This window comes from Asterias rubens, chromosome 13 (genome assembly GCF_902459465.1).
Source record: "Asterias rubens chromosome 13, eAstRub1.3, whole genome shotgun sequence".
NCBI lineage: Eukaryota > Metazoa > Echinodermata > Asteroidea > Forcipulatida > Asteriidae > Asterias > Asterias rubens.
The window spans coordinates 8,033,691-8,058,231 of record NC_047074.1 but is presented as its reverse complement, the minus strand read 5'-3'; the positions used below and the strand labels follow the sequence as shown (position 1 = coordinate 8,058,231).

At 37.5% G+C, this 24,541-nt stretch overlaps 1 protein-coding gene across 4 annotated transcripts in view; it reads left to right on the top strand.

Moving 5' to 3' along the window:
• Nucleotides 1-9,083: 9,083 nt before the first annotated feature.
• The window catches only part of LOC117298239 (adhesion G protein-coupled receptor L2-like), a 44,221-nt gene continuing 28,763 nt past the window's right edge, over nucleotides 9,084-24,541 (top strand). For all 4 annotated transcript variants that reach the window (XM_033781373.1, XM_033781376.1, XM_033781375.1 and 1 more), the window contains exons 1-8: nucleotides 9,084-9,355; nucleotides 11,343-11,517; nucleotides 19,381-19,607; nucleotides 20,197-20,368; nucleotides 21,306-21,415; nucleotides 21,778-21,843; nucleotides 23,751-23,822; nucleotides 24,149-24,263. In XM_033781373.1, coding sequence (XP_033637264.1) covers nucleotides 9,101-9,355; nucleotides 11,343-11,517; nucleotides 19,381-19,607; nucleotides 20,197-20,368; nucleotides 21,306-21,415; nucleotides 21,778-21,843; nucleotides 23,751-23,822; nucleotides 24,149-24,263 — 1,192 coding nt within the window. In that variant the 5' untranslated portion in view covers nucleotides 9,084-9,100. The remainder of the gene's footprint in view (nucleotides 9,356-11,342; nucleotides 11,518-19,380; nucleotides 19,608-20,196; nucleotides 20,369-21,305; nucleotides 21,416-21,777; nucleotides 21,844-23,750; nucleotides 23,823-24,148; nucleotides 24,264-24,541) is intronic.

Here is a 24,541-nt window from a genome sequence, read left to right as displayed (position 1 = left end):
TTTGATATTTATCATCAGCGAGTTTTATTTCGGATCGAAAGTTATGTTTTATTTCTTAATACGAATTTTGTACACTAGGTTTTAAACAGTTTCGTTTTCAAAGTATGGCCCTACTGTTTAAAAAGCATCTGTTTTCTGGCGGGTAAAATGGCCTATAAGGCGGGGCTTGAAAACACCATCTAATCGTTGCCATAATAAAGAGTAGGCCTATATATTACCATGATATGAATTTGGTTATTAGGCCAAGTGTATTTACCATGGGGGAAAACTGTTCACGCAGAGTGAGATCATGAGAAGGTGATGACTGAGCTAAACAAACACAACCATCCAACACGTGGACATCCACCAAGGGAATTCTCTAAGTATAGGCCTGTCCATTATGAAACAAATTCGTACAATTTATTTTAATGTTTGATGAGTTTCTTGAAGCGTCCCATCCCTAGTGCCGCCATTGGGGGTAGACTTGATTCAAGTCCCATTCTCGTGCGAGAGGACCCTAAGCATATCCGCCGTCAAAACGTATTATATTGTGGTCCCGTTGCGTTAGGCGATGGGACTGAAAATAAAAGGACTCTCACGCCTGATTGGGACTTGAGTCACGACTACCATTGGGTAAGCTGCTGGGAGAAAGAGCATTAATTGTCCGCCCAATTTGTATAGACAAAGTAAAGTCATTATCAACTACCAATGTATAAAAGAAGACGTTTGACTGTGCTTTAAAATAATTAGATTTCTTCTAGAGATTGACGTCCTTGCACATACTTTCAAGTCTGCTATAGTCTGTACTTCAAACAATATGCGAGTATACTCCAGGAGGTTTCTGCACTGTATAGAAGATTAAGCTGATGTTGATATATTGGTAGAGATGGACTCGAATTTATCACATGATTGAACAATTGCAATATCGTTAACTATTTCGGAAACTGGGTAAATGATTTTGGGTCGAAACATTTGCTAGAGGAGTTTGAACCAACGACCTCTATTTTACCGCTTTCTCTAAAAAATATGTTCTTAAAATCTGTTCAGCATGATATTATTAACTATTTTAAACATGTGATAAACAAGAAAGGAAACTGGGTAAATGGTTTGGGTTGAAAAGCGAAAAAAATATTTTTGGGATTTAAACCAACGACCACCGGTTTAACGCTTTATTCAAAAACCCAAATCTGCTCAACATGATATTATTTACTATTTTAAACGTGATATTAACCACAAAGGAAACTGGGTGAATGATTTGGGGTCAGTTGACAAACAAAACACTTGCTAGAGTGTGATTTGAACCAACGACCAGCTTCAGTCTATCGCTTTATCTTAAAACCCCAAATCTTCAACATGATAATGTCTATTTTCAACTTATTAAAAACCACAAAGGGAACTGGGTAAATGATTTGGGGTCAGTTGAAAAACGAACATTTTGCTAGAGCGGGATTTGAACCAACGACCCTCAAGCCAAACGCTCTTTCTTAAACCCAAATCTGTTCAACATGGTAATTGTTTTCACTAATGGCATCCATTAATCATGGCTCCCCAGCAAGTGGTCTGACGAGACAGTTTAATAAATCACATTTATTAATATCAAGATTCGTATTTTTAACGATCCATCGTATTAACCTTCGTTTGTAATAGCCAGGAAATTCAAACGATTTTTTCTTACGACAGAGTTTTGACCTTTTATGTCAAAGTGTTGTTCCCCTTGATGCTTTTCATATTAAATGAAAAGTCTTTGGCCTCCATTCCTCATCTTTATAACTGCCCTTCAATATGACGAATTGACATTAGGCCCATCAACCTGTCGTTGCCATTTTTCATATAAAATGTATTTGCGTGTTTAATTGAACAGACAGTGTGTTTGGATTGCATTGTTCAATTCAAGTACCAATTTCAATTGAAAACTCACATTTGTTGCCATGCTATGAAGACAAAATAACATTCCATACATTTATCGAGATCGTATATAATGGGAAAGGGTAAGGCGTGTTGTGAAATGCATCATGGACAGACGGACAGACACACGACAGAAACTAGAACAAGAACAAACGGACTGATAAGTTGGATAAACACAAAATAAAAACATGTAAAACAAACAAATAAACTAGAACATAATTATGATACACTCCTTGTTAAGAACTGACCCTGATTTCGGGTCGACGGGATCCGCATCAATTTTTGGGTTAATGTGACCCCAACAGAGCATAAGGGCCTTGTAACAAGGGGAAACATTTTACAGGCAACTTTGAGGCAACCGACTGCAGTGCAAGCTACAGGACCACTTTGGAAGCACATGAGTATTTTTTCCCACAATTAATTACGATCCCCAAGAATAATATGTGAACTTTGAAATGTGAATGAATTCTCCTCGTTGAGATTGCCATGGTGGATTGGAACTGGTGGTCTGTAAAATTCCCCGTGTGTTATGACCCTAAAGATGTGGTGACTGATTTCCTGCTAGTTAACGAAGGGACAACTAATGACTGTAGTCCCCCGATTTGCATAATTAAATGGGGTCCATTAATTAAGTCTAATGACTGGAGAAATTAGAATGGATCGATGCACTAGTTCATTCCGGGCGTGTGGGGCGACGATTCCATTGGGGTGGAATGGACCAAATTACCGGTAAGCAAGACGAGGGGGGGGGGGAGGGCTGGTCATTGGTAATATGATAATCCCGCAGGGAAACATCCGCCGTTCATCAACCATAATTGCTTCCCTTTTGGTCTCCATCTATTTGATTTGGAAGTCGTGTTATACGGAGTTTCACTACTAATTGTATAGTCTGCAGCTCATGCGTTAGTAACAGCATGGATGAAGGAAATGTTACAGTTTAAGGGCACTGGACACCTTCGGTATTGTCAAAGACCAGTATTCTCACTTCGTGTATCCCAACATATGCATACAATAACAAATCTTCGATTGGTCATCGAAGTTGCAAGAGATTATGAAAGACAAAACACACGGTTTGCACAAATTTGTGCCTTTAGAAAAAGGCTTCAGGCCTGAAAAATTACCTCTTTCTCAAAACTATGTAACTTCAGAGAGAGTCGTTTCTCCCAATGTTTTTTATTATCATTCGCTCTCCATTGCTCGTTACCAACTAAGTTTTTATGCTTACAATTGTTTTGAGTAATTAACAATAGAGTGTAGTGCCTTTAACTATTGTGGGAGATCGTATAGGCCAAACGAATTCGAATCAATGACTACAAATAGTTCAAAATAACAAACTAAACGGCTCGAATCAAGACTGTCTCCTCTGGATGAATGAGCTTTGGTTATTTTGCAAGGTATATTTTCCAAGGCAAATTTGGCAAGGCAAAACAAATAACAGACAAAAAAGAAAGTAATTAAGAACCATATAATCTAGTTACGGCCAATGTGTTGCAGATGTTGTGAATGCACACACGTGTTTGATTGACGTATGTGATGTTACCATGGCAACACAAACACGTGGTTGGTATTAAATTATTTGCTTTTAATTGGGTTAACGACAGCGGAATTGATTGGGGATATCTAGGGTGTCTGAAATGATGTCTGATCAAACCTTAAAAAAAGGAGCGAACAAAAAGATGACTCTTACAGCGCTCTGTTAGCCTTGGATTGTGTTGTCAATAATAACTATAGACGGGGGAATTATGTTAAGGTGGTAATTAGTGCACTAAAAGATTCTTAGAATCCGCCGTATTTTTGACCGCTTGGGGGCGCTCACAATTTTTTTCCCCGGGGGTATAGCAACCTCCTTTGTGTATTTTTGTTGTTGTAAATTACATCATTTCGCTTTGGAAGATTACCTTTATCTTCTAGCTATCAAATATTATAAACCACAATCGAAACTGACTGGGTAAATTTGAAATGATAACGGGTTGAACTAAGAAAATCTTACTAGAGTGGGACTCGAACCAACGACCTCTGGAATAATGTGCCGGTGCTCTACCACCTGAGCTATCTAGCCCTATCTATATATTGACAAATTAGGGAGACCGCCAACATAGATAGCTTATGATAGACACCATAGATAGGGATATATAGCTTATAATTGGTAGAGTGCCGGCACGTTAATCGGGAGGTTGCTGGTTTGAGTCCCACTCTAGTCGATTTGTCGTTGTTCAACCCTAAATCTTCTAGCTATAAATAAATGAACCACTTACTAACAATCTGCAACACAAAGTTTTCTGACTTTTGGTATAGAGGGTTCCTCTTGACGAATTTTGACAGATGAATTGTTTCGATTAGACAAAATTAATCATACTTTCGCATATACACGGGCAATTGTTTGGGTGAGCCGAATTGCTTGGGTGAGTGACGAGAGATAATGTCAGGATCCCATTAAACATTTAGTTTTATATTTTAATTAACTACATTAAATAACTATCATAGGCGCCAATTCTCATTGATTAACTTTTCCGAATCTATTAAAATATGTTTTAAAATTGTGGTAATGTGAAAGGAACACTGCAGAATTGTTTTTTGCTAACAAAACAGTTGCTGGCAGTGTAAGCACTTTATGTAATCCAACATATACAGTACATAAACTGACAAACGAAGTTTGAGATCGATCGGCCATCTGGGTGATGAGGAGAAAATAGTGAAAAACTGATTACTAATTCTGCATTGCATCGATGCCAAAAAAACCCGGAAAAAACGTTCTCCGAGCGATAAACTTCACGCGAAGTTAGATTATTTATTTCTCATCAAATATGACATTTCAGACAAAAATATTTCAATCGAAATTTTCAACTTTCATCATCATTAGATCGTGTAAGTTTAATGTAAATCTGTGATCTTTACGATTTTTGTTTCTTACCAATTCTGTAACGTTCCTTTAAAATGTCCTGGTCATGTTTGAGTGAACACAGCAAATCACTGTATGTTTTATAAGAGATCTGTTGCATATCAATATTTTATAAGCTTATTATGTTTGTGCTGCAATAGAAATGATATTGGAGATGTCACTTTAGGTATATGGTCTTTGGGGATTTATTAAAGATGTGTGGATGAGAAACTATTATTCAAATTACACTGGCCTGACTAGTAAGCTTCAAAATTGAGCAGTTCAAACTGTTTTAATTGACAATTATTACGGTATATTTTGTATTAAAAGGCATGCTTAATGACGGCCATTAAAGGCAGTGGATACTATTGGTAATTACTAAAAATAATTATTATCATAAAACCTTTCTTAGTTACGAGTAATGGGGAGAGGTTGATATATAGTTTAAAACATTGTGAGAAACAGCTTCCTCTGAAGTGACGTAGTTTTCGAGAAAGAAGTAATTTTTCACGAATTTGATTTCGAATTTGAGGTCTCTTTGAAGACTGGTCTTTGACAATTACCAATAGTGTCCAGTGTCTTTAATTAACAATTATTACGGTATATTTTTTATATTAAAAGGCATGATTAATGACGGCCATTAAGAGAATAAAAGCTGCCCTAGACTGAATTATTCATTTTTAAGAGGAGCAATTAACTAAACTCCCGTAGTTCCAAAGGACGTGATCACCACAAGGATGCTATTATATAATTCTTTCGAGCATCTGCAAAAGAAATCCCTACCGATTACGGACTAATTATCATCACTAACTCAGACTGTTTTATTTAAAGGCAATTATACGTTTTAAGTGATTTTTTTAACGCAGCGCCTTTGTTTTGCTAGTCTTTTTTTACGGTGAACTTTTGGAGACGTGTTTTTTTTAGGCATAAAGTGTTTTAATTATATACATTTAGAGATGTATACAATAAAACTAACATTTTTTTTACTACATTTCATTTCAAAACGTGGTCTGTTTTAAAAGAAATTTTCGAAAATTCGGAGCGAGTGTCGGGACAGGAATACGCAATATAATTAGCCTATTGACAGTAACGCTTTACACAGTTTCAAACTGTTGTCCATAAAAAGTGCAATAATTTTACTACATAACCACACTCTAACCAAAAGTTGGTTACCACCATTCATTCTAAAGGCAGTGGACACTATTGGCAATTGTCAAAGACTAGTCTTATCACTTGGTGTATCTCAACAGATGCATAAAACAACAAACCTGTGAAAATTTGAGCTCAATTGGTCGTCGAAGTTGCGAGATAATAATGACAGAAAAAAACACTTGTCACACGAACTTGTGTGCGTTTAGATGGTTGATTTCGAGACCTCGAGTTCTAAATCTGAGGTCTTGAAATCGAATTCGTGGAAAATTGCTTCTTTCTCGGAAACTATGGCACTTCAGAGGAATGCCAATAATTGGTTTGAGTAATTGCCAATAGTGTCCACTGCCTTTAAGAGTGGTTTCCCAAACGTGTCCCTTCCCTTTATGACTCGGTGCAGTACTGAGTATCACAGTTCTCAACAAATTATTATATATTAAATTGCACCGCAATGGAAAGGGTTCAGATTGAAACACTAATCAAATTTATTTCACAAAATGTTTCACACCTCCACTTCAATTGATCTGAAGTCGACTTCAATCATGCGGCCTTTTATAACCGGCGCTCAGAAAGATGTTCACATCATTTAAAGACGCTGCTCCCAGTAATGTAGAATGTCAAAATACGTCACAATGTTGCATGATCGATGCACCCTACTCCAACACAGATCCCAAATCCTTCTGCTCAGTAATTATATCATATTCTCTCCCACATGTTTGTTCTACTTTGACTTGAGGTCGGTTTCACTCGGTATTTTTTTATAATCGGCACTTCAAAAGATGTTAAAATAATTTTAAGGTCATGCTTCCATAGTCCTTAAAAAACGTATAATGAACAATAAGGCACAGTGCCGCATTATCTAATCCACCACATTTAAAGTTCCCAAAATCCTTTCTGCTCGGAACTTACATCAAATCCTCACCCACATATTTTTTCCCTTATGAAAATAAAAATATAAATTTGTATTGAAATGGATTATGAGCGGTCGGGAAATTTCACGGCTGGTGGTAGATGAGATTATGGCCATATGGAGAAAACCCATTAAATCCATCATTAACGCCGCTAAAAGCTTGGCCTAGAAAACCAAAGTGAAATGTCCACTTTATCATTATGACTGAGCCCACAATTTGGAGCTTGTCAGAGCAACCACTCATAAAAATTAGAACGACTTATTGTATCAATGCCGCCTCTTTTGTTATCGAAGGAGAGGGCCCAGATTTCCATGGAGATTTAGATAGAAAATGCATTGTAGCCTAAGTTGTTAAACATATATGACGTGTTATACCTGTTGGCTTTATTATTCATAATTAAGTCTTGCCATGGAATATGCTAATTATATTCTCGCATGTGTGTTATTTAAGCTGGGGGGGGGGGGTGGGGGTGGGGTGGGTAGTGTTTTCTGCTCTACCAGCCAGGATTCTAATGGATGATACCCAAGCCTATACACAAACCTGTTTCGGCCCAAGTTAGGTGGCAACGGCCACTGGAAAGTTAGTTCACTTGTAGCCTACACATTGAAGTGGCCTTCTGGCCTTGTGTGTCTGGTGACTTGCATACAACAAATTGTTAAAGAGTTCTGCACTAGGAAGACGCGCAGACGCGTATTGCGTCATCCCACCATCAATCTCATTCAAAACGGCATGATATTGCACCACAATAAAGAAACTCTCTAATAACACAGCGCAACATGCTATGTATAATAAAACATGCACTTAAAAGTCTCACAGAGATTTTACATAAAGGGAAAAATAACCAGTGACTCTTAAACTTGTTTTGCCTTTTCATGTTTTCTGCAGTGCTATTTTTTTGCAATGAAGACATTAATTGGCACACGCAATGGACCCTTCCTATGAAATATGCTAATTACATTCACGCATGCGTACAGACCCTGTTGGTTGGAATACACCATAGAGTTGTGCACTAAGCAGACGCGCAATCGCGTGTGCGTCAGGCACCCATTAGCCGTGTACAAAACAGCGCGATTTTCCCTCATTACTTGGCCAACCAAAACTCTAGTGCGCACGCGCTATGTGCAATTTACATATTTCATTGGAAGGGTCTATTAATTTGTGGGATGTCATAGTAAGACAAGGATATAATAAATGTCTTTCATTATCAATGGGAGAGTTAAGGGAGGCGCTAGGTGGCAGCAGACTTATCAGGTTCTTGGAAATGTGCGCTTGATCAGAACTACGAAAACAATATTGTTAAGTTTACACAGTCTCATTATCCATCTATTGAATGTACTCTATATCCACATATAGAAGGTAAAGCAATCATTGTACCTAAGTGTGTAATCTAAAATCTTGTAATATATGGAATGTTATTGATTTAGGAACACGATCTCCAAACATTTCGTAATTGTATTCATAGAGAAATGAATCTTCACGTAAACCAAGACAAGAAACTTGAACACCAATTTCAGTCAAAATGTTCACATCAGGTATAATTTTATAGTAATTTTTATGACATTGTCGCTTGAAATATGCCCCAAACCGACGACAAAATATCGTTGTTTATACTAACTGGTGCCCACGTAAATAAGTCGGTGTGCATCAAATCAGCAATGTATATGTTCACTGGTAATACAGGTTAAGTTTTACGACTTCGTGTACGGATTTATTACTAATCAACGGGTTTATTTGAGGTACCTGACCTCATGCTTAAAGACACTGGACACTATTGGTAATTGTCAAAGACCAGTCTTCTCACTTGGTGTATCTCAACATATGCATAAAATAAAATAAAAACTGCGAACATTTGAGCTCAATTGGTCGTCCAAGTTGCGAGATAATAATGAAAGAAAAAAAACATCATTGTCACACGAAGTTGTGTTTTTTCAGATGCTAGATTTCGAGAGCTCAACTTCTAAATCTGAGGTCTCAAAATCAAATTTGTGGAAAATAAGTCATTTCCAGAAAACTATGTCACTTCAGAGGGAGTCGTTTCGCACAAGGTTTGATACTATCAACCTCTCTCCATTACTCGTCACCAAGTAAGGTTTTATGTTGACAATTATTGTGAGTAATTACCAATAGTGTGCACTGCCTTTAAGAAGGAATTCAGAAGCACTTAAGAGTATTAATTAAATCTTTCGTAAAAATGATTGGATTGCATCTTTCTTGGGAAAGGCTAATCAATATACTAACGGAAACTGTTTACTTTTTTTTCACAATTCAGGACCCCAGCATGGTTGGTGTCAACTCACCGAACTGGCACAACGAGACATGCGAGGACCTATGCGGGTGTGTCGAGGGGGTTATGAGGGGCCTAAACAACACCCAGATCTGCATGGAGGTCAGAGGTTACCCGTGTCATCTCCTGAGGCAGTTACTGCGCGCCTCTTCCAATACGAACTGCAGCGTTGGGATGGAAGGGACGTGGTTCGAATGTGACCGAGGAAAGACGCTATGTGTCGGTGGGGATATCGGTGTGGACGATGAGGTAATTCTGACTTAATCGTATGGTTTTAATATGGAAGATAATATTGGATCAGCTCAAGAAAGCTTTTGATCTGCTCATCATAATCCTGATCTGATCGTGTAATAATAATATGGAGTCATAATCATAAGTTTTTTTTATCCTGCGGTAATAATGCGTGGGAACCTCGTGGCTCAGAAGTAGATTAAGAAGGCTTTTGATCTGCTTTTATAATTATCATAACCCTGGTAATCAAGTGGTCATAGGCTACCCTGACCTGAAGAATTCTAACCCTGGCCTAAAACATTGTAACCGTAAGTCTTGCCTAAAACATTGTAACACTGGCCTTAAACATTGTAAACCTGGCCTAATACATTGTAAACCTGGCCTAATACATTGTAAACCTGGCCTACTACATTGTAAACCTGACCTAATACATTGTAAACCTGGCGTAATACATTGTAAACCTGGCATAATACATTGTAAACCTGGCATAATACATTGTAAACCTGACCTAATACATTGTAAACCTGACCTAATACATTGTAAACCTGGCCTAATACATTGTAAACCTGTCCTAATACATTGTAAACCTGACCTAATACATTGTAAACCTGGCCTAATACATTGTAAACCTGTCCTAATACATTGTAAACCTGACCTAATACATTGTAACACTGGCCTTAAACATTGTAAACCTGGCCTAATACATCGTAACCCTGGCCTATCTCTGGCATACATCCTTATCCAAGGGCCTAAGCCATACCTTTATCTAAAACCCGTTCATCACAAATAACCAACTTGCTATTCATTCACACCGGGAACCTGTAACAAAAAAAGGGGACGACATGTTCCCCGTTTGAGGAAAAGTCCACAGATAAAGAGCTTGTGTACACCAATGGGAGCTAAAACATAGTGAATGCAACAAAGAGCTGTGTGTTTGTGGATCAAAAGAGTCCATTACCGTTGGGTGAGGGGATGATGTGATTTCCCTTGGGCTAAAAGGACTTTGATATTTTGTTTCATTTATAAAAAAGTACAAGTCACATCGATCATTTAAATATATAACAATAATAGCAGACAAGGCTTGTTAAAGGGTCGAGGTACTTTTTGTAGGACAAAAAAAACACAATGTCCACAGATTTACACTAAACTTACACAGTTTGAAGATAGTGATAGTAGAAAGCTTCCCTGAAAATATTACTTGCTGAGGTGCTGTAGTTTTTGAGAAATGAGTAAATCAATTTCAGGAAAATAATTTTCGTCCCACTGATCATGAGACGAAAATGATTTTAACATGTCAAAATGTATTTTCATGACATTGTTTTACTCATTTTTCAAAAATTACAGCATATTTTAATATACGCTTTCTACGCTTTCTACTATCATTATCTTCAAACAGTGTAAGTTTAATGTCAATGTGTGGACATTGTGTTTTGTGTTACAAAAAGTACCTAAATCATTTGAAAACAGCATAACCCATAACCCAAGAGTAAAATCGAGTACATATCTTACTAATCTAAACTAAAAGCCACTTACTCCCCGTCCCTGAAACTGTGTCCATGATATTCGTTCTATCAACAGAGCAAACAACCACATTGTTAAACAGTTCTTGCAGCTCGCTCCTAGCAATAAACTCTTTTTTTTTGCAGCTGGCTCCTAGCAATAATGTAACACCCTTTCCTAGCAGGTGATTTATTCCTTCATTATAAATGGCTCGCCGAAAGAAAGAAAAATCCCATCAATAAATTTTCAAATTTTCTACTCTAATGAGTTACTGACGCTAATCGTCGTGGAATGAAAGCCTCAATCGCGGCTAATGTGGAAAAAAGCATGTTAAACTCTACAAGAGCCGCCGTGTATAGTTGTACGTATTAGCGCCAAATACACTTTATAATTGAATGCGCCATCGTTAATGGAATTCCGGAGAGCATTAGAATATTGAGGTTTTGGGTTGGGAGTAAATAATTTACTGGTGCATTAATAAATTTGCGTCAATTTGCGTCAACAGAATAACTGCAATGAGGAGAACTCTTCGTCAGTCTGGTTGGACGGAGGCAACACGGCTTATCTTGGGTGTGAAACGACCGTCAGCAGCCTAAACGCGAGCGTCTCGTGCGTCCTGTCACGTGACAGGGGCGTAATGGGCCAGTGTGTAAACAATGCAGAGTGTCTTTACAAGAAAGGTACATTGGTATTTTCCATCTTGCCAAATTTTAGTTCAGTTACCATGGAAATTAGTTTAGACATTACCCCATCTTAGCCTGTTTTAAAATAACAAATGTAAGATTTTCATTTGGCGAGGTTTGTGGTATCACTGTGTGAAAATCTCTTGAGAGTAGTGTTGGTTCTGATCATCGGCGGATCCAGACCAGATTATGTCAAAGATTGAGTATGCGAACGCAATTGTTTGCATTCTAGATGCTATATGCGGTGCAATCTAAGGCCAATTAGAGGCGAAATGATGAAGGAAACAGAACAAAAAGCATTTAAAATTTGAGCTGTAGAGTTTAAGCTTGTTGGATTTGGGCATTACTTAAATTTTCAATACAAGGGTTGGATTTGGGCAACAGTTTTTGTAACCAGGCATGTGCTTTATTGCAACATTTTAAAATTGAAAAAAAAAAAAAGGTTTGTGTAGTTGCTCGCGAAGCCTTTACGGGGTGGGGTCCTGACCGCGTTGCTCTCGGAAGCAGGTTCCATTAAGTCTCCTTACGGGAGAAATACCTTGAGAGCATAGGGAAGTTGATAGAGTCATCCGTCTTGGAACAATTGATAACCATCTTGGGAGACAAAGGACCCGATTGAGATAACATAAAAATGATAATAATAATAAACAGGATTAATACTGCGCCAAACATCAAACTAGTCGCTGAGCACTTTACGATTATAATAAAAAGAGTCAAAAACATCGGTACCAAAACAACAAAACAGCAAACAATTTTACATTGATAAAAATACAAGTTATAAAAGACAAATAGCACATACAAACAATTTTTTTTTAAGCACTGGAAGCTCAACAACCCGTGTTTATAACCCACTTGCAAGGGTGGCAAGAAGAGCGAACTATTGTGTTAATAATCGTCTGCAATATCCTAATATGAAGATAATCTAGGATATCACGCGCGTAATGCAATTTAATTTCTCAAAATTCTACATCTTGATTGTTCTTATGGTTCTTGCATAAAGGGATTTAACCAATCTTAGATGTCAGTTACCCGCACTATTTGACAGACCGATCACGTCCGGTTTCCAAACATTAAAAGTACCTGATATTTGCCAGGCACTTACACTTTGAGGGGTAATATCACTCAGATTATTGACTTCCAACCTTGCACTGGGTTTTTTCCTCTCTCTTCTTAACATTGACCGAACAGTTGACTTTGATTGTCCAGCTTTAGAGTTCGGCGATAGTTTACACATAATTTCTTCAAGCGAAGATGACACATCATAACGCACTACTGTTCCAGACCTCCTTAAGTATATGGTTTTTCCGGACTAAATACATTCCGTCATTACGTATTTTGATTACGGATTCGCATGCCATTTTTTTTACGAATTTACGTTCCTTTAATACAGATGAGCTTTTATTTTATTACGGATTCATAAAAGAGGGCACATGTAACAAATTTTAAAACCGTTAGAATGGATTGCAATTTGTTTAACGTTAATTTAATGTTATTTAAGACAGTTTATAACAAGACAATTCATATACATTTGGTTTGCGGTAACACCAATGTGTGTGTATCTACTTGCCAGGTAGAGTTTGTTCTTAGCGAACTGTCTTGCTTTTTTCTACTACCGCGGAGTAGATTGTTCGGGTGTTCGGGAGACTTCTCCGTTCGGACCAGAACTGTTCTACTTATTAACTACCTGGGCGGATGGTTTAAAATTTAAAGACAACTCATGGCAGATGTTTTGTTATAGGATTGATTTATTGAATTTGTGAAGGGTCATGATTGCTCATGCTTACCCTTCTCTTTAGGTCTCTGGTGAAAACTGCCATCCTCACGACGATGTTGTATACGCTGCTGTTCCGTTACATTTCAGTAAATACTAAATGTTTCACAATATTTATAGCCTTAAAAAGTTGCACCCCGAAGGGACTAGCTAAAGAGAGCTTTTCGGTGAGCTAGAGAAGAGTGAGGGTTGTTTTTAGCTCAATTGGGTATGCCTAGCCTATGTACAACAATTGGTCTGCTATATACACAAAAGAAATTCCAAAATCCGTTATATTTCACAATGGGTGTTGGGCTCTTCCTAGCTAGGTTAGAGAGTCCATTGTGACTATTCACAGCTGACATTCCAAGAACAGTTTATACAAAGGGGAAAGGCACCAGTTTCTGAATGTAAGCCCTAATAGTTAAGACATGTGCTTGGCAGCTGTTAATGGAATTTCACTGCAAATTGAAATGAATTACTTTATTCGTCAGTTATAAAAAAATAAATACATAAAATTTACCAGGAAGTCATTGATCAGTGATCGGTTAAAGAATAAGTTTAAACTTGAGCCCGCTGAGTAAGAAAAACTTGTTTTAAATTGCTATTAAATCGACAATATTTAGCAATTATAGCTTATATCGATTGTCGCAATCGAAATAAGAGTGTTTACAAACTTGCAAAAATCACTAAACATTTTTGTTCTTTCATACTGCTACATGGCCATCAAATTTGCTGATTCTTTCTTCTGTGTGTTATTATGGGTTACATAAAGTGATGAATTATTCCAGCCTCAATGAAACAATGGATTTTACGAGACAACGATTTCGTTCTGCTTCTCTGATCACGACTGCAATGTTAATGATTCATTAAGTAAACACATATCGGTTCAATTGTTCTGCAATAGACCCATTCTTCACAAGTGATTGGTTTTTACGTCACTTTTGTTTTGTTCTTTTAATATAAGCTCTACACGAAGGCATTTTTAATACATGGAGCTCCAGAAAACGAACAAAAAAATATGATTTTTTTTCACCCTTACACCGATGTATATTAAAGGCACTGTTCACTTTGGTAAATACTAAAAATAAATGTTTAGCATAAAAACTTACTTGTAACGACCAATGGAGGTGTTGATATTGAGTGTGAGTAATTTCTCACTTTATATAATAAAATACTTCAGCTGAAGCTGATAAGACTGTAGGACTTGCAGTTACAAGGTTGTCGGTTCGAATCGTGCTACAAAAAATGGTTGTAACATGTATTTGTGCGATGAAGGGTAAATGAGGAAACGTGACATTAGACCTTTTAATAGTGACTGACAAATAACGTTCAGCATCTATTCATAACATGCTGTAACACTGATACAGAAATAACAGAACGCTGCTCATTTTTTTTTTTTTTTTTCGTTTTGTTTTTCGTTGCATTTTCAAGCGATCCAATACGGCAACACATCCTCTTATATATGAATTGGACACTATTGGTAATTACTCAAAAAAATTATAAGCATAAAACCTTACTTGGTAGCTAGTAATAGGGAGAGGTTGATAATTTAAAACCTTGTGATAAACGGCTACCTCTGAAGTAATGTAGTTTTCGAGAAAGAAGTAATTTTCAACGAATTTGATTTCGAGACCTCAAATTAAGAAATTGAGGTCTCGAAATCAAGCATCTGGAAGCACACAACTTCGTGTGACAAGGATGTTTTTTCTTTCATTATCTCGCATTTTCGACGACCATTTAAGCTCAAATTTTCACAGGTTTGTTATTTTATGCATATGTTGAGATACACCAAGTGAGAAGACTGGTCTTTGACAATTACCAATAGTGTCCAATGTCTTTAAAGAAAATCCGAGGACACATGACACATTCAAACAAGGTGTAGACCTACATGCGGGGAGACTGAAGCGACTCACCGTAGACTCTGAAAAGGACTGCCTAATTACACAGACCTTGACCAGGCGATGTAATTGCCTTCGTCTCGCCTCAGTGCGACAATTGCCCAATTGTTTTCTCACCGTACGTTTGATTGCACTTTAGCCAGGTCTATGTGTTTGCTTTTTAAGCAAAGAGATTGCACGATGAAAAGGGGAGATCGAACAGTGGCCATGATCAATTATACTTCGGAAAGAGCATACAACTAGAAGGCCAGATAAACAGCCATCAAATTGAATTCAGTCCTTTTGTTTATTTTTTTTTTTACAAATGAATGCACAACGATGAATCCATTTCCTAGCTTTTCCAATATTTAGTTAAGATGAAATCTTCACAGGTAAATTGCTCTCGCGTATGCTCCGGTTGTATATTCCGCCCACATTTTGAAGGTCAAAAATTGTCCATCGGTATTGTCGAAGCAGTGAACAGCGCATACATTGATAGTGCTTATGAAAACAAGCAACAAATGAGCACAGATTTGTTTTCCCCACAATAATCATGGATTCTTATACACTTTTCTTTCTCATTTAACATAACGTAGTACTATAACATGTAAGACGTAACTAGCCTATTTCGCGTCTTCAGGGGAATAGTTTCTCCTGAAGACGAGCAGAGTATACTGTTCGAAACGTCGAGACCATACCAACGGCTCTTCTCTGAGCCATCATCCCTCATAAAAGATATTCACACATGATCGCACAATAGGAAACTACTTTAAAAAACTAGTGCATGTGTCAACATGCACATAATATTCAAACTTGAATGCCTCTAATAGTTTTTTTTGTTGGTAAGTATTGAGTATTGTTTGAAGCTTTGCATGGTGAGGATAAATAAGAGGAAACTATAAATAAAAAGTAAACTTGAGGGTACAACCAAGTGTAAATCTCTTTTGTGACGGGTGTAGTCTTGACGTTTTGAACATTATATTCTGATCGTCTTCATCAGAATGTCCGATTTATTTATAGTTTTTTTTTTACTGGTTATTTAGTTTCCTCATATACACGATTGTGGTTTTTTAAAATGTGGCCACACTTTTCAAAATGGATGAATTGATAAATTGCATGCAATGATTTACCTCGTTTAAACCCAACATAACATAGAGATATTCAAACCATAACAGCTTATTACGTATATAAAGATATGATATTTTAGATACCGTCTGCCTCTTGATCTTTATTAGTTTATTCCTTGTGATTTGTATTGTCAATTTTTTGCAACCATCAATACGTCAACTCCATCCTGTCCATCTCATACTCTGTTTTTGCCAAGTTCAAGGCTCTATAAGTTACATCAAGCAGCTGCAAGGGCAGTTATAAACCCGTTAAGACAGTCTCGTGCCCCCACTGGATTACACCAATGCTTTATGAAGATTGTTCAGAGCTGACGTCTTTCGCGGGGTTAGGAATTCCTGGACGCTTTTTAAAAAGCTTTTACGGCATGGACGGCCGACGAAGCCTTGACAAAATACTAACAAAAACCTTTTTGACCGATTTCATTTGACGTTGATTTAAATTTGTAAGCTTGTTTGCGTTGATGTTATTATCTTCTTTTCACAGTTAATGGTACAACTTATTTTGACGGTGAGTGTCTAGAATATTGCGTGTGCACGAGGCTTGATTCGCATTTCAATACTAACACGAAACGCTGTTAAATGCACTCAATGTTAATTTTACAGTTCCCGCCATAGTAGAGACGGATTGAATGTACATGTACAAACTTAACACGGACACGGATGTGAAGTGAAAAGCAATGCTGAACGTACACAGGTTTTGTGAAAGTTCTCTTGATTTAAAGGCAGTGGACACTATAATTATTGGTATAAAACCTTACTTGGTGACGAGTAATGGGGAGAGGTTGATGGTATAAAACATTGTGAGAAACGGCTCCCTCTGAAGTGACATAGTTTTCGAGAAAGAAGTAATTTTCCACGAATTTGATTTCGAGACCTCAGATTTAGAATTTGAGGTCTCGAAATCAACCATCTAAACGCACACAACTTCGTGTGACAAAGGTTTTTTTCTTTCATTATTATCTCGCAACTTTGAAGACCAATTGAGCTGAAATGTCCACAGGTTTGTTATTTTATGCATATGTTGAGATACACCAAGTGAGAAGACTGGTCTTTGACAATTACCACTGTCTTTAACACGGACACAGATGGGAAGTGAATAGCAATGCTGAATGTACAGAGGTTTGGTGAAAGTTCTCTTGATTTAAAGGCAGTGGACACTATACTTATTGGTATAAAACCTTACTTGGTGACGAGTAATGGGGAGAGGTTGATGGTCTACAACATTGTGAGAAACAGCTCCCTCTCAAGTGCCATATAGAGACAGACGTAATTTTCCACGAATTTGATTTCGATACCCTAGATTTAGAACTTGAGGTCTCGAAATCAACCATCTAAACGCACACAACTTCGTGTGACAAGGTGTGTTTTTTCTTTCATTATTATCTCGCAAGTTCGATGATCGATTGAGCTCAAATTTTCACAGGTTTGTTATTTTATGCTTATGTCGAGACACACCGACTGTGAAGGCTAGTCTTTGACAATTACCAACAGTGTCCACTGTCTTTAAGGACTTGTGCGAGACTGTGAGAGAATTCTCTTCACCTTGCGAACTAATTTTGTAACGTCAATGTCCACTTCACAATCGCGTCCTTGTCAACTCCAGTATGTGCGGGTTCCATAAACATAATAATTAACACTCAAACATAATCGTAACATTTAAATTTTTGTATACACTAAAAATGCATCGTGGATTAGGAATTTGTTTTGTCTAAAACACATTTTATTACCTCCATCTTGTCTGGTTCAGGACAGTTACACAAAACTGGTTGTGCACACAGCAAAACTCTTTAACTATAATTTGTTTAATTCGCATGTTTGCAGGGACACTTTGCAGCAAACTAACTAAAGAAGTCGCATCTAGGCCTATCTGTGATAATTTATTTCGTATTGCAGAAAATGATATCTGGACTGTCGGTAATTCTGAGACAGAATAAGCTGACGATGCATCTAGTAGGCTTTGTCTGTTAATGGAGGTTTTAATGAAAATAAGGAAAATCCAAGTGCTGCCCTTTTGTGTTTTGTAATAAACATGGCCGCGGTGCCATTAACATTTATTGCTTTCATTAATGGAGTCTCATCCAAAAGGTACTTTGCAGTTTCTGTTGAAGCTGTTATCCCTTTGATAATGGACATTGAACGTGTGCGACTACTAAGTGTGTTTGTTCACAAAATAGTTTTTACTGCATAATCGCAGGATAGTTAACTTTCAGTTTGACTAATTTCACAATAAGGTTTTAGTTATGCAAGGCCTAAGCAGGTTAAAGTTTTACTTAACTTTCGGTTTGACTAATCTCTTAAATATGTTTTAGTCATTAACCGCAATGCATAATCATAATCGCAGGTTTAAGTTAAAGTTAGATTTCAGTTTGACTAATTTCAACACAAGGTTTAGTGAAATAAGTGATTACGAAATGTGCATTGATTAATTTTGTTTACTTCCGGTTGAGGATAACCATAACTCACCTCGCCATATTCACAATAACAACTCAAAAAAACATTTAGTATAATTGTACCAAAGGTTGCCTTGGATCGGGCGAGCTGTTCTATGTTTTGAAACCGTTTGCTTTTAAATGCATAATGTTGGGAAAATGATTTAAAAAGAAAAGAATAATCCACACGGCTTGCAATTTTGTGTGGGCCATTATATTATATTTTTAAAACTTTGTTATTTCTACAGCTTGTCATTCGATTCGCGTTCGTACGTCGTGAAAGAGTTGCCGAAAGATGCACTATAATAAACAATTACCTTTCTGCGAAGAATCTCTTGGTGGCGCTGTATATTGTGAATCCTGAAAATTTCAAATTTGTAATCTGGAGTTCACAGATTGTCAACTTTCTAACACCAGGATAAAAATAAATCAGTCAAATTAGTTACAACCGACTTTTGATATTGATTGAGTGCTGAATACCGAACCTTTGGTTGACTAGACTTCAAAACGAGTCGTTTGAGTGAGTACGTCACCGCGTTTGTATGTTGCTAGTCAGGGGGGGGGGTGGGGTGGTGTCAACCACGGGGTCGGCTAATGGGCACGCTTGGACGTGCTCTATCTAACCAGTTAAATTCAATGCATTGATAACTAGTACCCTGACTTCATATACACAGAACGAAAGTCCTGTCCGAAACGTTGGGAACCCTTCAAGCGTCACTGCCTCAGTCAAAATGGTATCTACGATCGACTGGATTGGTTCAGTGCACAGAATAAGTGCATGGAGAGCCGGTCACCCATGCTCACCATGGATTCATTTGAAGATGTTGAAATCACACAACTTGAAGAGAAAGGCATTTTCAATCCTGGTCAGGGAGTGTGGTTAGGGCTCATTAGGGATGCTGTAAGTATTTTGTATTGTTTAAATAGATCCCTTGCGATGGCGATTGCCGCCATCTTAGGTAAAACATTCAAAAAGAGCAAAGTTTATTGGTAGAAAATAAACAAAATTCAAGATACCCAACGAATAAAAAGGACTGATGTTGTTAAAAACATTTTTAAAAAGTACGCGAACAAATAAATTGCCATAAAAACAGCGATAAAGCAATTTAGTGTTCTTAGAAATGTGGGAATTTTGAAGCTAATTATGGTTGAACCTCAGCGTGATCGGAGACGAACAAATTTCTTGCTAATCGCTGAGATTTCTTTGAGATTATTTCTGTTCTTAAAAATTGGGGGTTTAGGGCCATGTCACACAAGACAATTTACGGGCAACCCAGGCAATCTCCATGAAAAAATGGCATTCACATCTGAATGTTGGGCTACTGCTCTTGTAGGTCATAAGATGATGTTCGAAAAATTAATATGTGCTACAGAAGCGGTCCTGTAGCATGCACTGCAGTTGGTTGCCTCTAAAAGTTGCCTCGTGTAACAAGGCCCTTATGACACAACTAAAGTAAGCTCTTAACTTTTTTCCTCTTTCAACCTGGTAGAACAATACCCCCTTCCGATGGATCGACAAAACTGCAATCACCTTTGACGAGAGCAAATGGCCGTGGGCTCCAGGCCACCCTATGTCGGGGCGCAACTTCGTCTATATCCTCGATGGAAATTTATACTCGTCCATGCCAGGAGAGCCGCATCTCTACTCGTGTAAGATGAGAGGTGCGTATTGGCAAACAATTCATACCTGCCTCAAGAAGGTAATTGTTCAGATGAACAACTATCACTCTACAGACCGCCAATTAATCAGAAGCTCTCCTTATTTACCAAGAAAGTCCTGAAGTGTTTCCCACCTTCACTCAAATTGGCAGGATGGCCTACTTGCAATTTCCAGCGCATACAAAGTCAGTGTTAAATTTAGCTGACGTGCTTTGAATGAGACTGAGGTCACAACAAATAGGGAATATTAAACAAAGTTGTTTTGTCTGATTAAAGGGAAGGTACACCTTTGGTAATTACTCAAAACAAATATAAAACTTAAAAACTTACTTGGTAACAAACAATGGAGAGCTGTTGATAGTACAAAACATTGTGGGAAACGACTCCCTCTGAATTAATGTTGTTTTTGAGAAAGAGGTAATTTCTCATTAAAATAATATATAAAAGACTTCTTTCTAGCTAGATGTCTTTTATTCCTATCTACAAGCACACAAATTTGTCAAACAAGGGTGTTTTTTCTTTTGTCATTTTTTCGCAACTTCGATGACCAATTGAGCCAAAATTTCCACAGGCTTGTTGTTTTATGGTTATGATGGGATACAGCAAGTGAGAAGACTGGTCTTTGACAATTACCAAACGTGTACCTTCCCTTTAAGCCCAGAAACATTGTTTAACAGTTGCTAAGTAAAAATGAGCAGGATACCAGTCCCATATTGTACACGTGGAATCATCGTTTGTCTGGTAACCTTATTCCGGTCAGCATAATTTGTTGTACTTACTTAAGCTCCATGAAAATGGGTCGTGGTGTCAGCTGCGACCGAAACACTCAAGTCGCACGTCGGGCACGGCCTATGCCCTCAAACCCAAAAGAAACCCAATCGGTCGGTGAAAATTAATAATGTCAAAGTTTTAAACTTCGTTTTAATTTATATACTCTTAGTGTCGAAGAGTTTAAAATGTCGACAACCTGAGCTGATCGACTTACCCAAGACAACCGACTACGAAGTCGTAGAAATGACGACACTTGAAGATCCTACCACAAGACCAAAGGTAAACAGTATAGGGGATATACACCCTAAACCGCTACAATACAACATTGGTGTTAAAATTTACACCAAAGATGTTGTCACACATAGATGCTGGGAAAAAAAATCAAAACTTACACCATAGGGTGTTCAAATAGTTATAATTTCTGCCAACACAACTTTATTTGGACTATTTAACTATAACCCCATAAGATTTTTTTTTTTTTAACAAAACCTAGCTCTTAGAACAAAATGCTTCATTGAAACTGATCATTTGATAATCACAATGATTATTTACTTTACATTTTACTAGTGAAATTAGAAAAGTAATATAAATGGAGAGAGAGTTATGGTTTGAAGACTTTTTTTATATTTTACTTTACACAGCGAAAACTTGCAGACGCTTTATACGAAGAGCTCGAGCAAGTCCGTGGAGTCATGGAGACGTTTACGGTAAGAATATGCATTAAAGACACGAGATTGCGAGATAATAATGAAAGAAAAAACACCATTTTCACACGAAGTTGTGTGCTTTCAGATGCTTGATTTCGAAATCTCAAATTCTAAATCTGAGGTCTCCTTCCAGCCTCGGTTTGGTTACATTGATTTGAAAAGGAAAACCAAAAAAAGATGGCCGCACCATGACGAAGGTGTAAAACCAGTTCCAAATACATTAATTTCACACGACCTCCTCTACTGGTGTTTGTTATGGCTGACGAACACGATTTCTGCACTTGATAAACACGTACATATTAATTGCATTTGATCAACTTCACGTACAGTTCACCAGAGCAGACTTAGACAAATTAATAATCCAAAAGTGCTAAATGGATTGTCCAAACTATACACTCATTCCAAAAGGGGACAATGGGAAAATAGAAATGATGCTGAACATCCGTCATGTATACAATGAGGAGATAACAATTCAACGTATTTGTTTTAAATTGATAGTGAATTAGGCTATGGGCAGTTTACAGCATCAAAGGCTGATTGGAAATCGTTTGTTTATACAGGTGAAGCAAAGCGTAAATTTTGGAGGATTTGTCATACTCCAACTTTCATAGAAAACAACATAGGCTCTACAACAAGCCTGTGGAATTTCATTAAAATCTGCGATAGTGTTTGCTGCTTTTTATGTGAAGATAAAAAGTAGCGGTTTCGGTTTTGCTGTGGATATTATGCATGCTCATATCGGGCCTTATTTCGATTGCGGCCATCGATTTAAAGCCATGGGGAATTGTTTGTGTCTTCGGCGGCCAAGTCATAGCCATAGCCGCCAATTCGGACTTGACCTAATTCGGTGTTTTGCCTAAAGGCAGTGGACACTATTAGTAATTGTCAAAGACTAGCCTCAACAGTTGGTGTATCTCAACATATGCATAAAATAACAAACCTGTGAAAATTTGAGCACATTCGCTCATCGAACTTGCGAGATAATAATGAAAGAAAAAAACACCCTTGTCACACGAACTTGTGTGCGTTCAGATGGTTGATTTCGAGACCTCAAATTCTAAATCTGAGGTCTCGAAATCAAACTCGTGGAAAATTACTTCTTTCTCGAAAACTATGGCATTTCAGAGGGAGCCGTTTCTCACAATGTTTTATACCATCAACCTCTCCCCATTACTCGTAATCCAAGAAAGGTTTCATGCTAATAATTATTTTGAGTAATTACCAACCGTGTCCACTGCCTTTAAAGGTACAAATGCTATGAACGGAACCCGAACCCACTCCCTGTATTTGAGTCGCGAGTTCGCATGCCTACTATAGACAGCTTAGCCAACACATTGTGATCATTTACTTCTTTAGTTCGGTTGCTCCACTTTGATCCTTAAAGCCATTGGACACTTTCGGACAGAAAAAAGTTCACAGATTTACAAATAATTTACAGGGTTCACAGAAGGTAATGGTGAAATACTTCTCTTTAAATATTATTACATGAAATGCTTTACTTTTTGAGAAAACATTAAAACAATATCAATTCTCGATATCGAGAATTACGGATTTATTTTAATTAAACACATGTCACGGCGAAACGTGCGAAAACAAGGATGGGTTTTCCCGTTCTTTTCTCCCGACTCCGATGACCGATTGAGCCTAAATTTTCACAGGTTTGTTATTTTACATATAAGTTGTGATACATGAAGTGTCCAATGCTTTAACATTGGCACCCCCCCCCCCAACTCACGCTGGTATTATTTTCCCCCGACATTCCAAAGGTTTTGTACGCACAAATCAAAGCGAGGACCTTCTCGGTATACTACTTTTAACAAGATCCCTTTTGTAAATACGTAGACATGCCCATATGCAATCCATGACTTAAATTAGTATTTTACTGAGTTTTTTCCCCTTCATCCTAGAACGACACCAAAGTGATGAGTGCAGTAGATTCTCTGATATCAGCGTCATCATCAGGCCCCGTAGAAGCAAGGGTAAGGTCATAATGTTTTTATTTTATTTATTATAAATACTTAGTTAAACCACACACCTTTTTACGGAGGGTTATTTTATCTTCCCTTGTCTCTGTTTTTAATATTTGTCGGGCTTTTTAGTTTTCTTTTTGTTTGCTTGCTTTATTGCTGTTATTTATAATAATGTTCTATAATCAACAGCTATCTCCTAAAGAGTAAGTTACCTTTCGAGATACACTCCTCTCAAACTTGTAGGGTAAGAAAATATATCTCACCCTATACTAACAATAAATCTCACTTCTTTCGGATAAATTGTTTAATATGAATGTTTCGATTTGCAATTGCAGAATAGCGAGGAACAGTCGAACGATATCGAGAAATCGCTGGATTCTTTGATGGACAGTTTGGCTGAAATGATGATTGGACCATCAAAGCCTCTCATAGTATCGACTCCAGAAATCGGTAAGTACTTTTCGGTTTCGGTAATCATTTTAAAGGCAGTGGACACTATTGGTAATTACTCAAAATAAATATTTTCATAAAACCTTTCTTGATTATGAGTAACGGGGAGATGTTGATTGTATACAACATTGTGAGAAACGGCTCCCTCTCGTCGAGAAAGGAGTAATTTTCAACGAATTTGATTTCGAGACCTTATATTTAGAATTTTGGAGTCTTGAAATCAAGCATCTGAAAGCACACAAGTTCGTGTGACCATGGTGCGATAAGGGTGTTTTTTC